General features: G+C 39.1%; 1 protein-coding gene across 1 annotated transcript in view; it reads right to left on the reverse strand.

Annotated features, from left to right (window-relative positions):
- The window catches only part of dchs1b (dachsous cadherin-related 1b), a 94,362-nt gene extending 79,613 nt beyond the window's left edge, over positions 1-14,749 (reverse strand). The window contains exons 1-2 of the mRNA XM_089126526.1: positions 14,364-14,749; positions 1,015-2,838 (exon numbers count right to left, since the gene is read on the reverse strand). Coding sequence (XP_088982652.1) covers positions 1,015-2,817 — 1,803 coding nt within the window. The 5' untranslated portion in view covers positions 2,818-2,838; positions 14,364-14,749. The remainder of the gene's footprint in view (positions 1-1,014; positions 2,839-14,363) is intronic.
- Positions 14,750-17,338: the final 2,589 nt, after the last annotated feature.

Genomic DNA, 17,338 nt, shown 5'->3' on the forward strand with positions numbered 1-17,338 from the left:
TTCTTCATACTACAAACCCACATACCAAATTCCTCCAAACACTGACCAGAGAGATTCATTCCAAATATATGTTAAATGAACCAGCAACAATGTGGAATTCCAGTATTTATCTAAAAAGTTTGTTCTGGAGGGTATTTTTCAACAAATGCTTCTGTTGGAAACTGACATTACGGAGGTGCTTTGAAGTCTGGAATTGCTTATTATTGGGCGAAAAAAAAAAAAACTGAGGAAAAAAGCATGCCCTGATTTTCATTTCTTTTCCACAGGGGTAACAACAGCTTGAGAACACAGTGTGACAACAATTATCATGGCAACAGATTTATACCAACATTTCAAAAGAACAACAAAGCACAATTTTACCATCTGCCAAACAGCTCTTTTTGCAATTCTCTATGAGAGGATATTAAAATCTGCTAATCATATGTCATAATTACAAATTGTCTTGGTGAGTGAAATTACAAGTTTTATTGCTCCGCAGCTACCATGATTCTTTCAAGCAAGATAAAAGACCCAAAAACAAATATGCACAACACTTCAAAATCTTGTTTCAAGACATATTGGATTGTTAAATTAGTTGTCTGCTATAGTCAAAAGTAGGGATGGGTAAAAAAATCTTGATTTTTCAACTAATTCACCAACTGGTAAAGCAGAAATGTGCAATCAGTAAACCATAACTCATTTCCCACAACAAGCAACTCACTCTTATAAGTTACCAATTTGAAATAGCCTGAAAAACCACACTGTATCTTTTACAGCATTATATGCTATCACATAAGCAACATGGTCATTATAACCGAAATATATCAAAATCAATCACAATCAAATCGGAATCAAATCTTTAGCTTAAGAATGTAGTTGAATCAGGAAATCGGTAAGAATACCCAGCCCAAATCAAATGTTACATTTAGTACTACGAAACCTGAAAAAATCATGGCCAAAACAATCTCAGAAATGATACAAGTGAAGAAGGTAAACATGTTACAAAACATAAAAGGAAAACATAATCATTCCTACCTCAAGGAAGCAGGTCCCTGCTGATGTGTTCTCCTTGATAGAAACATTGTAGAAGCTGCTCCCAAACACTGGCTCATTATCATTATTATCCTGGAGGTCTATTTCTACCAGAGCAGTGGAGGATAACGGGGGTCGACCTCCATCAGTGGCCACTACTTTGAAACTTGGCTTTGGGTCCTTTTCATAATCCAGATTGGTGGCAGTGGATATGATACCTGTGACAGGGTCAATGGTGAACCAACTGGCGTGCGTTTTCTTGTCTGGTAAGATGCTGTAGCGGACATCACCGTTGGGACCTTGGTCTTTGTCTCTCGCGGTCACTTGCAGCACAAAGCTACCTGGGTAGACAACTTCTGGAATGGTCTGCTTATATGCCTGTTGGTCAAAGAGAGGGGGGTTGTCATTTACATCGGTGACATGAATCGTGAACGAGGACTCTGCATGAAGCGGCGGGGTTCCAGAATCAGTAGCCATGACACGAAGTTCATAAGAATCCCTCTCTTCCCGATCCAGAATCTGGTCTACGTAGATGAGGTAGATGATGCTGTCTTTAGTGGTCAGGGCAAATTTCCCATCCCCTCCCTCAAGAGACACATTGACATTGGAGTACTCGCCATAATCAGGGTCCGAGACAGAGATTCTTGCAACGTATTGGCCCGGCTGAGCACCTTCAGAGATTTGGGGTGAGCCGTCCTCACTGAGAAAAATTATGGTCATGGTTGGCTGGTTATCGTTGTAGTCTCTAACATGTATTGTAACAAAGGCATTGGTGATCTCTGGATGGCTCGCATTATCTCTGGCTTGCACTACCAGCTCATGAACCTTCCTCACCTCGTAGTCTAGAGGCTTATTGAGCGTAATGATCCCAGAGCGAGGTTCGATGACGAAGTAGCGATCCGGGTCGCTCTGCCGTCGGTTTATCTCATACAATACAAGGCCATTGTCTCCTTCGTCAGAATCAAATGCAAAAACTTGCAGGATGTTACTGCCCTGAGGAAGGCTCTCAGAGATGATGGCATTGTAACGGCTTTGGTTGAAAATCGGAGCGTGATCATTGATATCCTGCACCAAGACGTCAAGTGTCATCTGTCCAGTCTCCCTTGGAGATCCACCGTCAAAGGCCTCCAACACCAAGGAGTAGGAGGACCTCTTCTCTCGGTCCAGGACTCCATTGACTACCAAGTCAAGGTAAAGGACTTTGTTTGCTGCTCTTTTGGTCTCAAGTTTAAACACTTGTCCTACATTGCCTTCTTTAATCTGATATCCTTGTACAGTAAGCTGATCCTTATCCGCATCAGTTGCAGGCTCAAGAGAGAACTTAGTTCCCACCGCTGTTTGCTCTGGGATCTTCAAAGAGGCTTTCTTCTTGGGGAATGTGGGGGCATGGTCATTGATATCATTCACAGTGATTGAGACCTTGACTGTGAACCCTGTCATAGTGACAGCTATAAAACTGTAATGGTCTCTTTCCTCTCTGTCAAGTCGCCTGGCGGTCTTGATAATGCCTGTGGTTTCATCGATGTGGAGATCACTACCAATGCCGGTGCCTTCATGATCAGAGATGAAGTATAGAGAGGCAGTAACTCCAGGTAGCAAACCAGCACTAATGTCGCCCACTATCGTCCCTGCAGGTTGTTCCTCATCTAATTGGAGCTCTAAAATACCTGGTGTGCCCTCTCCACTGACCATTACTGTTAATAGTTCCACTATTACACAAAGCACCAAAAGCATCCTTAGCCTCCAGAATACCCACATCCGGAACTGTTCACATGTGTTTTTCCCAAAGCCATTCAACGAAGTCATCGTGCCAAGGTTTCTTCACACCTGCAAAACAGGAGGGGATCAAACTGTCACAATCACATTTACACAGCACAATATTATGACATAGATAACAATTCAGATCCCTGTCTCTCACAAACAGCTGGAATGCATGAGAAAGGGGTGTGTTTGCTTTAAAAAAGGAGAGGCTTTCCCCAGTCAGGGCAGTAAAAACTAATGCATATGTTGTATGCTCTTATTCATGCACTACGCCTTAAAGGGTTAGTTCACCCAAAAATGAAAATTAAGTCATTAAATACTCACCCCCATGCTGTACCAACCCCGTAAGACCTTCGTTCGTCTTCGGAACACAAATGAAGATATTTTTGATTAAATTTGAGAGCTGTATAACTACCACATTGGCTCCTAAGGGACTGCCTCTTGACGGCCCAGAAAGTCAATGAAGAAAATGTTTAAATATCCCAAGTGACTACCGTGGCTCAACTACATGTTTATCAAGCGACGCGAATACTTTTTGTGCGAAAAAACAAACAAAAATAACGAGTTTATTCGACTATTTCTTTTCTTCCTTGTAGGCCAGAAACGAGATTTCCTTAGATTTCCACGACGCATGCTCGAGAATTGCGATCTGAAGTAGTGTTCTTCATTGACTTTCTGGGCCGTCAAGAGGCAGTCCCTTAGGAGCCAATGTGGTAGTTATACAGCTCTCAAATTTAATCAAAAATATCTTCATTTGTGTTCCGAAGACGAACGAAGGTCTTACGGGGTTGGTACAGCATGGGGGCGAGTAATTAATGACTTAATTTTCATTTTTGGGTGAACTAACCCTTTAACATGCATATATTTCCCATGTTTCTATGATGCTGTCATATAGTCCCAAATGCTTTAATAACCGTGTATAAAACCGTGTATTATAATCAAGACACCTCTTGTAAATTGTTTTTATTTAACAGAACAATAAATCCTAATATGCTTCCTATAATGAATGAAAATTATATGTTTTTTTTCCAGTCATATTAAGATGAGTGGGTACCATCCAAGAAATAATAGCAGATGAGCCACTTGTATACATACACAAACAAGAGGAACTGTAACTAAATATGGTGAATGTAACACTAAATATTTCTGCCTTACTATGAGATCGACATTTGTTTACACTAGACCTCATACACCCATCAGCTGGATAAGATTTTTTTAATATGAAAATCTAAAAAATGATACCATTGTTCTCATATTTGATATGTTATATGGATGTAATATAACAGCTGTACTTGCATAACTGTACAGTAAATAGCAGCCCAGGATGTTATGAATATGGCCGCTTAGTCAACCAACTGGCATAGATTCATTCATATTTGAAAGGGTGGTCACCAGATTGCAGGACAAGCCTCTCTTGCTTGCTGCCACTTGAATCCCAACATGTTAAAAACAATGTTTAGATATTGAGATATAATATTCTTGAGTACATTTATTCATTTAGCAGGTTATTCATCCTTTGAGTGCAGTCAGTTCAAACCAAAAGCAGCCAGTAGTTAGATGATTTTAGACTTTTTTTAAAGCCATATTAAAGAAGCAAACTTAGCTACTAATTTTGAGCAGACAGAAAGACATTACTCAGACAAAAAGGCCAGACAGAAGTTTGGAGCATGTGTTTGGAAAGCATCTCTTCTCTTGTCATATGTGTGAAGGCTGAATCCTCTGTGAAGCAATCTGCTACAGATGGTCAGTCTCGGGATGATATTTTATCCGCCACTGAAGAAGCGCACTAGCACAATTAGAAAATTATACTACTTTGGCTTGGATCACAACAAACCTCAGGAGTCTTTGCACTTGCGCTGTGTAGAGTATCTGTTGGTAAAGTCAGTATTATCCAAACCTCAATGCATAATGATGGCAAATCATCACTGTGGGCTGTTGTGGTCTCTATACATAAGTGGATTACAAATGCAATTTGTCCTTGTCAGTGCTTTTTAAGAGTTCTCCAGTGAGATGCACAGAACTCACCGTAGGACGAAAAGAAATATTGAATTTGGACTTCAGTGCCATTTTTTTAACAAGAAAGAAGCCCTCCAGATGAAACCACACGAATGTTTTCATTCATTACAAGGCTTTTCAAGCAGGCTCCCTCTAGTGGCCACAATGAGTCAATAGGTTTATGACAGGGGTAGAACAGATTTAAAAGTAATGCTTTATCTTTATCTATCAAAAATATGTCTACAGTCTGAGCCTGTCCTGTGTGGTTGTGTATAACCCATCAAGTGGTTTTGTGCCACTAATTGTAGGCATTTACAAATAATTATCCTCAAAAACACAGTTGACCGGCAGGGAACCATGTGATCTGTCCTAATCAAGTATCTACGACCTTCACTTACATGTGATTTCTAGTACTAGCGTGTGTAAAGAAGCACACTTACACACAAATTACAGCAATGACTATATGTTTATCACATCGATGATCTGAAACAAATCTAGTTTGAGTCACATGGATCGAATTGAAACAATTTAAGTGATCATTATAGGGCAGAAAAACAGTTGTATTGGGGGTTAAAACCTCAAACCTACAATTTTAGGATCAGGGGACCCCCTATAGGTATTTGTGTGAAGTGTGGCGGGCCCAATGTTCATTCTAATGAAAGTAGCAGAGATTGTGGGGCACTTGGGGGCCACTTTAAGCCAATTTAAACAGATTCTGAGATCATGGAGGCCCACGATGCATTGCCTCACAATGTGTCTCATTCTTATATTTAACGGCATATTAAAATACATAGCATAAAAAGGTTGTCGAGGGGGCCGGCGGACTAGGAGCTGACGGTTTCTCCATCACGATCTCTCCGAATAAACAGAGGCCAGACTGAGTGATTGACAGAGGCGTCTGAGGAAAACCTGCGGGGGGCCGGCTGTCCTAGTCAACGTGAGCCGAAGCTCACCGCCATGTTAGACCGCCGAGATTTAAGAATATGGACATTCAAACTTATATCTCAAAACTAATTTGATAGCCTAACTACTTTTGTAAGAAGCATTGGAAAATTCAAACTGTGAGAGATTGCATTCTTGTTGCACTATAAAAATGATGCAGAAACCATCGCAGGGTGGGATGTCTCATTTTAAGAAACTTGGCTCTATTTGAGGGATGAATGAGAAATCTTTCACCAAAACCTATGCTTATGATGGGTCTGAAATGACTGAATACGGATGAGCAGTTGCCACAGTTTCCGCAGGCTAAATGGGTATGGAATTCACTCCCGCTCAGTTTTCAGTATTTAGACAACCACAGTGCCAGACCTCCATGGGCTTTCTGCTTTTAGCCGTCCAGCTGTCGTCAAAATGCTGGAGTTGGTTGATTTAACGGTGAAGGTGGCAGGCGGGACTTAGTAAGAGATTCCAACTGATATGAGACTGGCTTAGTTGGTTTTTATGGCAGTTGAGCTACGCTAAGACTGAGGAAGCAGGTGACAGATGAACAAAGAAGGATCAGGTCGCTGAGCATCCATTAAATAAAATGCAAAGAGTATTTACGGAAAAGTTTAACTTAAAAGTTTCTTACTGGAATAGTTGGGAGGAGGGGAAAAAAAACAATGCTAAATTTGATGTCCAATGTAAAACCTGAAGCAAAAACAGGTTGATAACCACTGATTGAGACTATTTGTGTGCCTGGTATGAAACTGCACTACACTTATAAAACTCTATATCTCAAAGAAAACGTAATTCTCTACAAACATTTGCAAAACCCTAAAGATATGAGATCCAATAAAATCCCTTATCAGCGTGCTTTACCAGTGACTCACTCACTGAGCTCATGGTAGCCAACACACGCTTTTTAGCTGTCATCTGTACCGCGTTTGAATAAAGGCCGAGATTACACTTCTGAGGGCAATTACTACTAATTTCTTCAGTGTGTAAAGACCCTCAGTGCACTTAAACAAAACAGCTTAAGACATCAAGAGCGAGTCCAAGGTTGAAACCAATGCCAACTCTAAATCTCGTATAGAGAATTTGCCACTGGTTCATGGGAGGTTTACCAGCCCCAGGAAAAGATAAATCTCTCAGTTAACATACTAACATGGGCTGAGGAAAGATATCATGAGTAAAAACAACCTCCATCATCAGGTGAGCTTGGACAACAATGATGTAATCCTAAGTAACTGGTGTAATATGGCTTTCCCGACATTTCTCTTCACACAAGCACATACTAGTTTGGTTTTTTATGGTCTCTCTGTGGCACAGGTTTAATAGGGTATGTGGTTTCCTGAGAAAGTAACTGGAAATATGGAGTTTGTCACTGTGGCAAAAATGCAAGGAAGAAATGTTTCCAAATTTCCTTCTCCAATCAGAGGCAAGTCCAGAAATAACAAGTTTTGGGTTAAAGCAGTGACCCCACAAGTTCAGGTGAAACATTTCTCATGTTAGCCACCCCAGAAACAAAGGTTCCCTTCATCAACGTGTGTAAACCCCAATTTAGTGAAAGCTACACCATTTTCATTCTTAATTTTTAAGTTTTATATAAATTTTTAGTATTTTTTATGCAAGTATTTATGTTATTATTAGCAAATATGTAATTGCATGTATGTTTGTATGGATGGGATTGAATTTAATAATATATATTGAATTTATATAAAAACATATAAAAATGTTTTTTTTAGTAAAATATTTGTACTATATTTAAAAACAAAAAAAACAATAGTCAAGAATAATTTCCCAATGATAGATTAGACATACACCCTACACACTACTCTGCAAGTTCAAACCTTCACCAACCAAAGACAAAACAAGGTTGTAACCAAAACAGGGTTGTTAAGTCACCATGTAGTCAAAATTGGCAATTCCAATTTTTACAGAATGTTGCAGTGTTTATTATAAAAGATTTATCTCTGCCATCTGTTCTCTTCATGACGTATGTCTCGGCAGCCACAACTGACGGGAAACTGGCATTCAGATCAGATTCAGTTAGCAATGTCCAACTTCCTACAATCTAACAAATTCCCAACAACGAGATCAAGTCCCACCCTAGTCCCACCCATGTCCCGAAATCAAGTCCCACCCATGTTTAAATAAAAATATATATTTTAATCAGATTAACATTTTGCCAATACCAGCCAAGCACACTTGTGCTCTAAGAAAGAGAAATCTTCAGGGAATGAGCAAAACAACCTGCGGTCTCCCTGGTACGATCGGATTCGGGTGTACAGCATGCTCCTTTTGAGGAATGGGATGTAAAAGGAAAAGAGCGACAGTGAGAGACAAGCTCCCTGAATTATTAATAAGCAGTGACGAACTGTTTAACAAACGTTGAACATTGAGATGCCACATATCAGGTTCCCATGTCTCCCAGGTTACAGCACACTGTCCCACTATACACACTAAACTGGGTATTAGACTACTAGATAAAATGTCTCTGACATCTAATTGCTTCAGATGCTAAAATCTCTGGGGGAAACAAATGCTTTGCTCTTCAACTGGTTTAACATTTAACCGTATTCTGTAACACAGTCCTTTATCACAACAGAACATTTTACTTACATAAAATCTAAAAAAAAAAAAATTAAATGTTTAAATTAATGTTAAAATTAAAAACATTCATGTCGACGATAAAACCAAATAAGTAAGAAAAGAAAGGAAATAAGAAGTTTTTAAAAACCCATTTATTTTAAAATATTCTGTTAATGACATATTTCAAATGTGTCAATTTCATGAGAAATTACGTGACCAATAAAAACGACCAACAAGTTTTTACTCCTTAGACTAGGGAAGTTAATGCTAAAATGTATAAAACATATGTTTGTCTAAATTAGAATTACAGAAAGGCTACACCAGGAGCAATCACCACCACCGACCGGCCGTGGTACCTTCCTATTGAGGAAAAGGAACTGTGCATCACTAGAATTGTACACTGACTTGTCCAAACTCGGACCTTATCTACAAACATGCGTATTTCCAGTCCATTTGACAGTGCTGATGCTTGAGAACAACTACCATTACTGGCCATGAGAGGTAAAACAGCACAAAGCCACCATACTGAAGTTTGCTACTCTGAATAAATATGCTGTCAAGGGATTTCAGACATATGAAGCACTCCACTGGAGTATTGTGAAATGAAGCTCTCAATGATTCAATGACATTATTACTGAGTGAATGAGCAGCACAGGTGAGAGCAGAGCAAAGCATTCGGTGTCTTTTGAGTGCTCTGTGCATATCACAAGCCTGGTTTGGTTTGTTATCAGTATCTAAAGCACACAAATAAGAGCAAAGACTATATGTTGCACTTCAGTAACCACTCACATTGAAAGAGAAAACCTCACACAAGAGGAGTGGATCACCACCTGGTTAAATGACTAAGCAAGAACATGCTTCATAGATGGAAAAAAAGAAACCTTTCCCAGGGGAAAAGCCGCTGGAGCACTTGGATATAATGGCTTGGCTCTAACCAAAGTGCCAGGGAGCCGATTCCAAAATCTAACAATAGAGACGGTTGGGTAAGCTAATTAAAAACAGAACAATTACACACAGACACAAAGTGTTTTAGACAGTTTTTGTTACCTATCTTTGAGTGTAAAGTAAGTTAGAATAGTATGTAAATACAAAAGGAAAAAGGTCTGGTTTTTATATCTGCTCCCCAGGCTCACTGGAAAAAAGTGTTTGTGGCGACATTTCAGATAAATTAAAATGTATTAGCTCAACTGCATTTGAAAATAACGCAACACCAACACTAAATCGAACTGGTAGCTTTAACAAAACCAAAGTGAGATCTGCAGTAGAAAAGAAGTAACCATGGCATTTTAGCTTGCTTTCGAGCTTTTTAATAGTGATTCGTTTTTCGAGCCTGATCTCATGAAAGTTCGTACACTGTAAAAAACTTGTTGGTTTAACTTAAAAAAATTAATAACCTGGTTGCCTTAAAATTTTAAGTTCATTGAAATGGAAAGAAGGAGATTGATTTAATCATCAGAAACTCAAAATATTATGTTATCTGAACTACATAAATTGTCTAAGTTGATTTGACAATAGAAAAAATGTTGTGATAAATCATGAAAATATTTTTTTTACAGTACCAAGGGGTTTTCAGTGCATAGCATATGCACGCAAAAAAAAAAATAATAATAATTTTTGGAGTATAAATGGCACGAGAAATGACATTCGTGATATCACACGCACTTTCATGAGACTGTGTTGGTTTTTCATAGGACTACAGTGCTGTACCAGGTGAGCTACTGAGCAAGTATTACCAAGAAAAGCCATACAAATGAATTTGGTAATGTGATGCAAATATCAAAATCGTGCAGGTAATCAAAAGAGGCATGTATTTCCAACAAGCCTAGGTTGAATATTTTTATTAGGTTGAATTTTTCATCCATTCAAAGAAGGGAGGAGTGAGAATTGGTCTGTGACACATCCAAGAATAACTTCAAAAAATATTTCGTTTTCATTCTTTTTTTTTCTTTTTTTGATAAGGCAAGTCTATAAAAATCACACGCAAAGCGTTTCATCTAAAGAACAATTCTGGGATGATTATAAGGCTTCAATTAAGAGCATAAGGAAAAAGAAATGGATATCCACCCTTGAGATCTAACATCTAGACAGGGAAATCACTCAGCAAAAGGGCTATTTCTCGCCTTTCCGACTGCGGCGTTTGCAGGAAACAGATTAATCGTGGTTTCCCCTAGACCAACAAAGAGTTCAGACCATACTTCTAATCTTAGAGTTTCAATGTCTTTAAAAAAGGGTAGCAAATACACATTCATATTAAATAGCAATCATTTAACAAAATACCAAGTACATAATGATCCTCAAGCAATATGTGGTGGTCACGAGTGGTTTCAAATCCCCTCCAACTGAAACACACACCCTATTCTCTTGGCTTATTCTAATTAAATCAAACAGCTCCTCTCCCCCCATGTGTTGCCTCTGATCGGAGTCCAAGTGTTGATGGGCAACAGTATGAACAGACTCCCGCTCACTGGGTATGTCTTTCTTTTACTGCCTTATAACGTGTCTCACGCAGAGACAGCACATGTGCCCTGCGCTCCTGACATCAGCTATGATCTGTGATGCAGGAAAAGAGGTTCCAGAAGTGCCATTTTATACTTTATTTGGTACTGATAAAGAATTGTATTAAAGATTTTGACGATAGATCTGGTTGATTCTTGTATATTTCAACCAGTGTAAATGTGATTTAAAAAAGAGAGGAATCACTGATGTCACATCACACAATTATGTATAATTAGATCTACACTAAGGTCTTGCAGCAATGTTGCTCATTAAAGCTGCTTCTCAACTGTCAAACAAATGTAAGAATATTTAACCAAGCTCATAACTGTTCTCTTACAGTATTAACTAAAAGCGTTGTGCAAGAAACCAGACTATGAAATTCAAATGAAATGTGTTACGATTCACAACACTGAATATCACCCAAGCGGCAACCTTCCAGTCTCTCTCTTGAATCCAACACGAAAGTGACTTATACTGCAATTCATGGACTGGCCACTAGAGGCAGGCTCCAAAAGAGAGTCAATTCCATATACCTCCCATGTTAATATGCTCAACTTTACAGCAGAGCCTGTATATTTTTCAGTTTAAATTATATTAAGCATTAAAGTTCTGCATAATTAAGGGCGTGGTCACTTGAGTGACAGGTGGATTGCCGCTGCTGTCACTAGCCGTTTGTCTGCTGTCTGTTAGCTGGCTAGCTAATCCCACCTTTTTACCCATTTTCGGGAAATACGATACTGACGCGCTACCAAGATGGTGACGGCCGGCTCTGCCCACTTTGGGCTTCAAAAATGCTCTTCAGAAACCTATGTGTGACGTCACAGACACTATGTCCATTTTTTTTCCAGTCTATGCTATCACAGAGCTCTCCGTGTACATCGATGTTTTGAAATCATACGCGCTGAGACTGTCAACAATGTACATCACCATTTGTTCAAAACCACACCGAATCGAGCTCACGTCCAATCATGACTGACAGCTCAGACAGCAAACTGACATTGAATCAACGTGGAAACGACGTCTCTCATGACATTGAAACAACGTTGATTTGCTCATCGAATTAACGTTGAACCAACGTCAGACGCGGCATTCTTCAAAGCTAAATGAAATCGAAAATTGGTTTGCTTTCATAACGTTGAAACAACGCGTTGATTTCAAGTTGATTTTCCGTTAGTTTTGAAAGAATGACGCGTCTGACGTTGGTTCAACGTTAATTCGATGAGCAAAACAATGTCAGATCAACGTTGTTTCGATGTCATATTTCCACGTTGATTCAATGTCAGTTTGCTATCTGGGAGGCCAATGCCCAATGAACAGATGTTTCTTACAATACAAATAGCACTCATGAATGCATGGCACCCAAGTGAAACCACAATCTATTGAACATCGGTCTTTGCTTTGTTAATACGGTACAAGTGTCCGTCATAGACTGCCGTGAAGGACGCTTTGGCCATCTATGGCCTGTGCTTCCGCTGAATCCTACAAACAGATTTGAGTTGATTGAATAGGAGAACAGTGCCACAACACTGAGTGATTTCTCATTTCATCCGCTAAAATATTGACAAGAGTAGCCAGTAAATTATTTTTAAGCGATATCAAATGAGCAGACGTGTTGTTCCGAATATCACTGATGTGTTTGTTTTTATTCTACAATTTAATTAACAAGAAGTTCCTATTGAGTAATTTACATTTCAGTCACAGACAGTATTTCTAGTTACTTTATTATTTGTTGTACCACTAAAGAAGGATTTACTGTTGCGCGTCTCAAAGCAACACACAGTAGTAGCGTTTGGTGAAAGGGTTAGTTCATCCAAAACCGGTCTTACCGACTTGGAACGACATGAGGGTGAGTCATAATGACATAATTTTCATTTTTGGGTGAACTAACCCTTTAACGAATCGAATTAGTGAATGATTCATATACTCATCATTTACAAAAACGCTTGCTGCCACCTGAAGGCGTAATGATATAATCTCCAGAAAGGTCACTAAAAACCCCACCACTAATACAGTGACACAATCAGAGAAAAGTCCCAGTTCTGTATTCTGTCCCATCACTCTTTAAGTGCAGCAAAAAAATGAGGGAAGTGGATTTTAAAGCAGTGCAGTCTTGAAGCAATCGCCACAGAACTCAACAGTGGGGTCCCATTGCAAAATTGATACGTTCTTACACATCTGCAATCACGCTTCTACTTTCCAGTACTCAGTGCACACAACACCAGTGCTACTTCTGTCAGTCCCACCACAATATTACATGCCTTTCACACATGAGTGAGCGAACTGCTCTCTTCTCTTTTAACTACACGCTCATGATACTTAATTACAGCCTGTGTAGTTTGATTGAGGGACCTAAATAATAGTCATGCTTTGATGCCGTGAGGTGCGTGCAGTTACGTTGAGTGCAGGCACATACTATAGCTACGCGTCCGGTAGCCGCAGTGACCGATAAAAGAGAGCAAAAAAAAACTGGTAATCCTACAAAAACTCAAACATATGTCTCTTGTTAAAAATGGGAGTCTGTTTTTGGAGAATGCACGCCTCGCCGCTCAAGAAGAACCCGATCTACGCTTGATCATTTGCTGAGAACGTTTCAATTTACGTGCAAGGAATAGATAGCACTCGCTTATTCCATGTTTAGTAAAGATATGGCTCATTGTAGGATCTGAGACATACTTGGTGGGAACAATTCTTTGCCAATTTGCCAACAGTATCAGAAAATATCTTTGAACGTGGATGTTTAAAAATACCCACACTGCATTAGTTCAAAGTAGCCTAAATGATATGACTTTGGAGCTTAATGTTTTTAAGTTTGCCTTGTGCAAACTCAAGACATAATAATTGTCCATTTTTAGGCTACGATAGCCTGCGATAGGCTATGTTAATGTTTAATAAAGTGATTAATTAGCTACAGCAGGCCTTGTTGTGCAGCAAAAAAATAAAATAAGTATAGCCTACCTGTGTTGAATATACTTTAACAGGTAGGGTGAATTCAGATTGGTTGGGAGACTTTTTGTCATTGAGATGACTGGAAAAAAAATGTCTCAAGAATCAACCTGAATTCACCCATACAGTAAAACTCCACAACCAGCCTAACCACATTTAGCCCCACTCCCCTAATTGCACCCTGCCTGCGGAAATCCACCTGAACAGAACATCCAGAATGGACTAACTGGTTAATTAACTAAACCTAAATTAGGTTTAGATAATTTTTCTGTTTGTTTTTGCTGAGTTATGAGATACGTGTTGGTCAATTTAGGAAACATTAATTTTCTTGAGTCCTTAACGCATCCAAGCTGCACACTTTAACCAGCTGACATGAAATACGCTGACGAATAGGCTACAGTCACTCACTTCATCGGGGTATAAGAAAATGAATGAAACCACACTCTTGTATAGGCTACTACACAAAGAAGCGATTGGTTTTGCTCAAACAGAAATGTGAATGAATTAAATGATCAATAAAAATGTGGCTAAATCGTGCGCCCCTCAACATTTTCTCTTGAGCAAACCCTTGAGGTGTCAGAATCAGTGTTAAGCAGACTGTCTTAAATCATAGTGAAAGATAGGATAACGACATTGATTCTTACATTCATCTGATCGAGCTCCGCCGCTGTCTGTGAGCATCCGTTGTCTCACTCAAATCCAATTTGTATGCAGATGTATCCAGCCCGTTCCCAGCCTCAAACGGATCGTTTTTGTTTTAAGATAAATACATCAGCCTTAAATCCATGGGAAAGAGATTAAATAGCCTACTCAAGCAGCTTCTCCTTGCTTTCGCCGGCAAATAATAGCCTATATAGCCTCTCAGGTGTGAGCGGGTCCGCATTCACTACTCCATTCACCAAACGGGATCAGGATATCATGCGATTGCCTCTGTGTGTTAATAGTAACGCGCACCTTCGTATAACGGTCACCTCAGCATCCAATACTGCATGGACTGGACGCTCTGTGGATACCCCGCACCTCCGCGAGTGAAATCCGACACCCACCTCAGGCCCGGCCTCTCTTAATTTGGGTTGCTAATATATTCGACACGTGGGGAGCGGTACAAAAGGGGGAGCAAAGAGGAGGACTAGGACTAGACTGGTTCCTGTAGACTATAGTGCCACCATGCTCTACCTTGGAGAAGTGGCTTTAAGACAAAGAACCAGCTTCTGGACCTTGTAGTTTGATGGTGTAGCTATTATGTTTTTGCATAAAGACTACATTTGCATATACGTGCACAATGTTCTCATATATAATATTAAATTTTAAGGCTTATATACAAGATAAAACACCATTATTGTAAACATTCTAACATTCGTATTAATTAATTGGTAGGTATTGAGCTGTCAAACGATTAATCGCGATTAATCGCATCCAAAATAAAAGTTTGTGTTTACATAATATATGTGGGTGCACTGTGTATAATTATTTTGTATATATATAAATACACACACATGCATGTATATTTCAAAAAATATCTTATTTATGTATAAAATATTTATATATATATATAACATAAATTATAAATAAATCAATACAGTATATACATGAACATGTTTCTTAAATATATACAAGCATGTGTGTGTATTTTTACATATAAAAGAATTATACACAGTGCACCCACATATATTATGTAAACACAAACTTTTATTTTGGATGCGATTAATCACGATTAATCGTTTGACAGCTCTCTCTCTCTCTCTCTCTCTCTCTCTCTCTCTATATATATATATATATACACACACACACACACACACACACATATAGGAACATGTGAGGTTTGGGGTTGTGGGCGTACAAAAAAAATATATGAAATATGAATATGAGCCTATTCATTGATGGTCATAGATTGATGGTTGTTTTAATGATTTAGAATAAATTAGCATTGCATTATTCAATGTCTATGAGTGTATACATCAAAAAATGTCTACTAGACCTTGCTGGACATTATTTGTAGGGAGCATGGGCGTGCACCCCGCAGACCGATGGAGTCTCAGTGCACAGCAGTACCAGGAGAATCAGTGTGACAGCAAGGTCATTTATCAACCTGGGTTTCAGGTCAACCCCCCCTCCAACTGCACCCAAGCGTTAAGTAGAGAGATGGGTTGCTGCATGAATACAAACCTGCAGAAGAGAACACAGTCTTTCCTTGTTAAACGATTCAAATTTAAAGGTGCAATTTGTGTTCTAAATCCATGAGTCTTACTGTAAATATCACATTCATTGTTCTCCATTTTCTCCAGAGTTATAATCTGAATATTGCGCATAAATATTTAAGTCCTTTATAAACCTTGAGGTGAAATCAGCATTCAATCATCTTATATGTAAATTTCTTTGCAGTTCAATTCTGTTGTAAAAAAAGACTTTATACCGCAAAACTTATGATACATGCTCCTAAGTGTTAGCAGATGGTGACGTTGCGTTTCTAGTGTGCGAGCGTTTGGGGAGAGGCTCCCCACAAGGTTTAGGACACACTTGGCCTCTGTTCATAACCTTCAGATATCAGCCTCATTCTCTGATTTTATGTCTAGATGCAATACAATTCAACCAATAGAGGCTCATGCTTTCCCAGCCTAAAACACACAAACTCAATTTAAATGTAATCTCACAGAGTTAAACCCACGCATGTGGAGCTGTAGCCTACTGTATATGTTGCGTTTGAAGTTTTTCCATTGCTGATTTCCCACCAATGCTGTTATCTTTTGGAGAAATGGGACATGAGTACCTGAAACTTTGTGAAAGACTCCTGCTCAAGCCATCTTAATCTTAGAGCTTCATATCCCAGCTTTGGTGAGTCCAATCACAGTGAGGTCATTTTGTCATGGCTCATTTAGAGTTAATAAGGGTTTCTGTCTAAGGTGCCAGCGCCATTCATTCACACAGGCTGATTTTGCCTGTCCTAACAGACTTTTCACTGGCTTGGACCGAGACATTTTTGACGTGTGTGATACTTGAAATTGTGGACATTGTGGACATAGGAACACATTTTAGTAGCCTAACGTTATGTTTTTATGGACATATTTATTCAAACTCTGAATAATTTCCTTATTCATGTCGATCAACATTACCTCTCTAGCCAAAAGTCTGGTACAATTCTAGTTCACACTTTCTTCCCTAAAACATAATGTAAAAAAAGTAGGTCACTCTCCATAATGTGAGGAGAGGAAATGATGTCTTTTTTCACAAAGTCATAACAGCCTTTTCTGTTATTCTCTACAGTGGTCAGATATTGAACTTTAAGGACAATGAGAGTCTATCAAATTACAGTGCATGTCAGAGAGATTGTAAGAGTTGAACACACATGAACAAGGTCGTAATTGTAAACGAGTGGGCTTTCTTTCCCCCTCCAAAAAATATCTACATGTACGTTTACACGACAAAAAGAGAAACGTATTTCCTTTGAATTTTTTCCATTCACAAGGATCCACAAAAAGTACTAAAAATTCTGCATTTTGCATGCCAGGCCAGTAGATGGCGATGTCACTTTGCAAAAAAAACACTACACCAAGGGGGGTAATCCATCCGCCGGAAACTTAAGCCTCACGAGGATCGCCATTGTAGCGGAGTATCACCTGCA

Source organism: Pimephales promelas, chromosome 23 (genome assembly GCF_988280905.1).
Source record: "Pimephales promelas chromosome 23, fPimPro1.hap1.1, whole genome shotgun sequence".
In the NCBI taxonomy this organism is placed as follows: domain Eukaryota; kingdom Metazoa; phylum Chordata; class Actinopteri; order Cypriniformes; family Leuciscidae; genus Pimephales; species Pimephales promelas.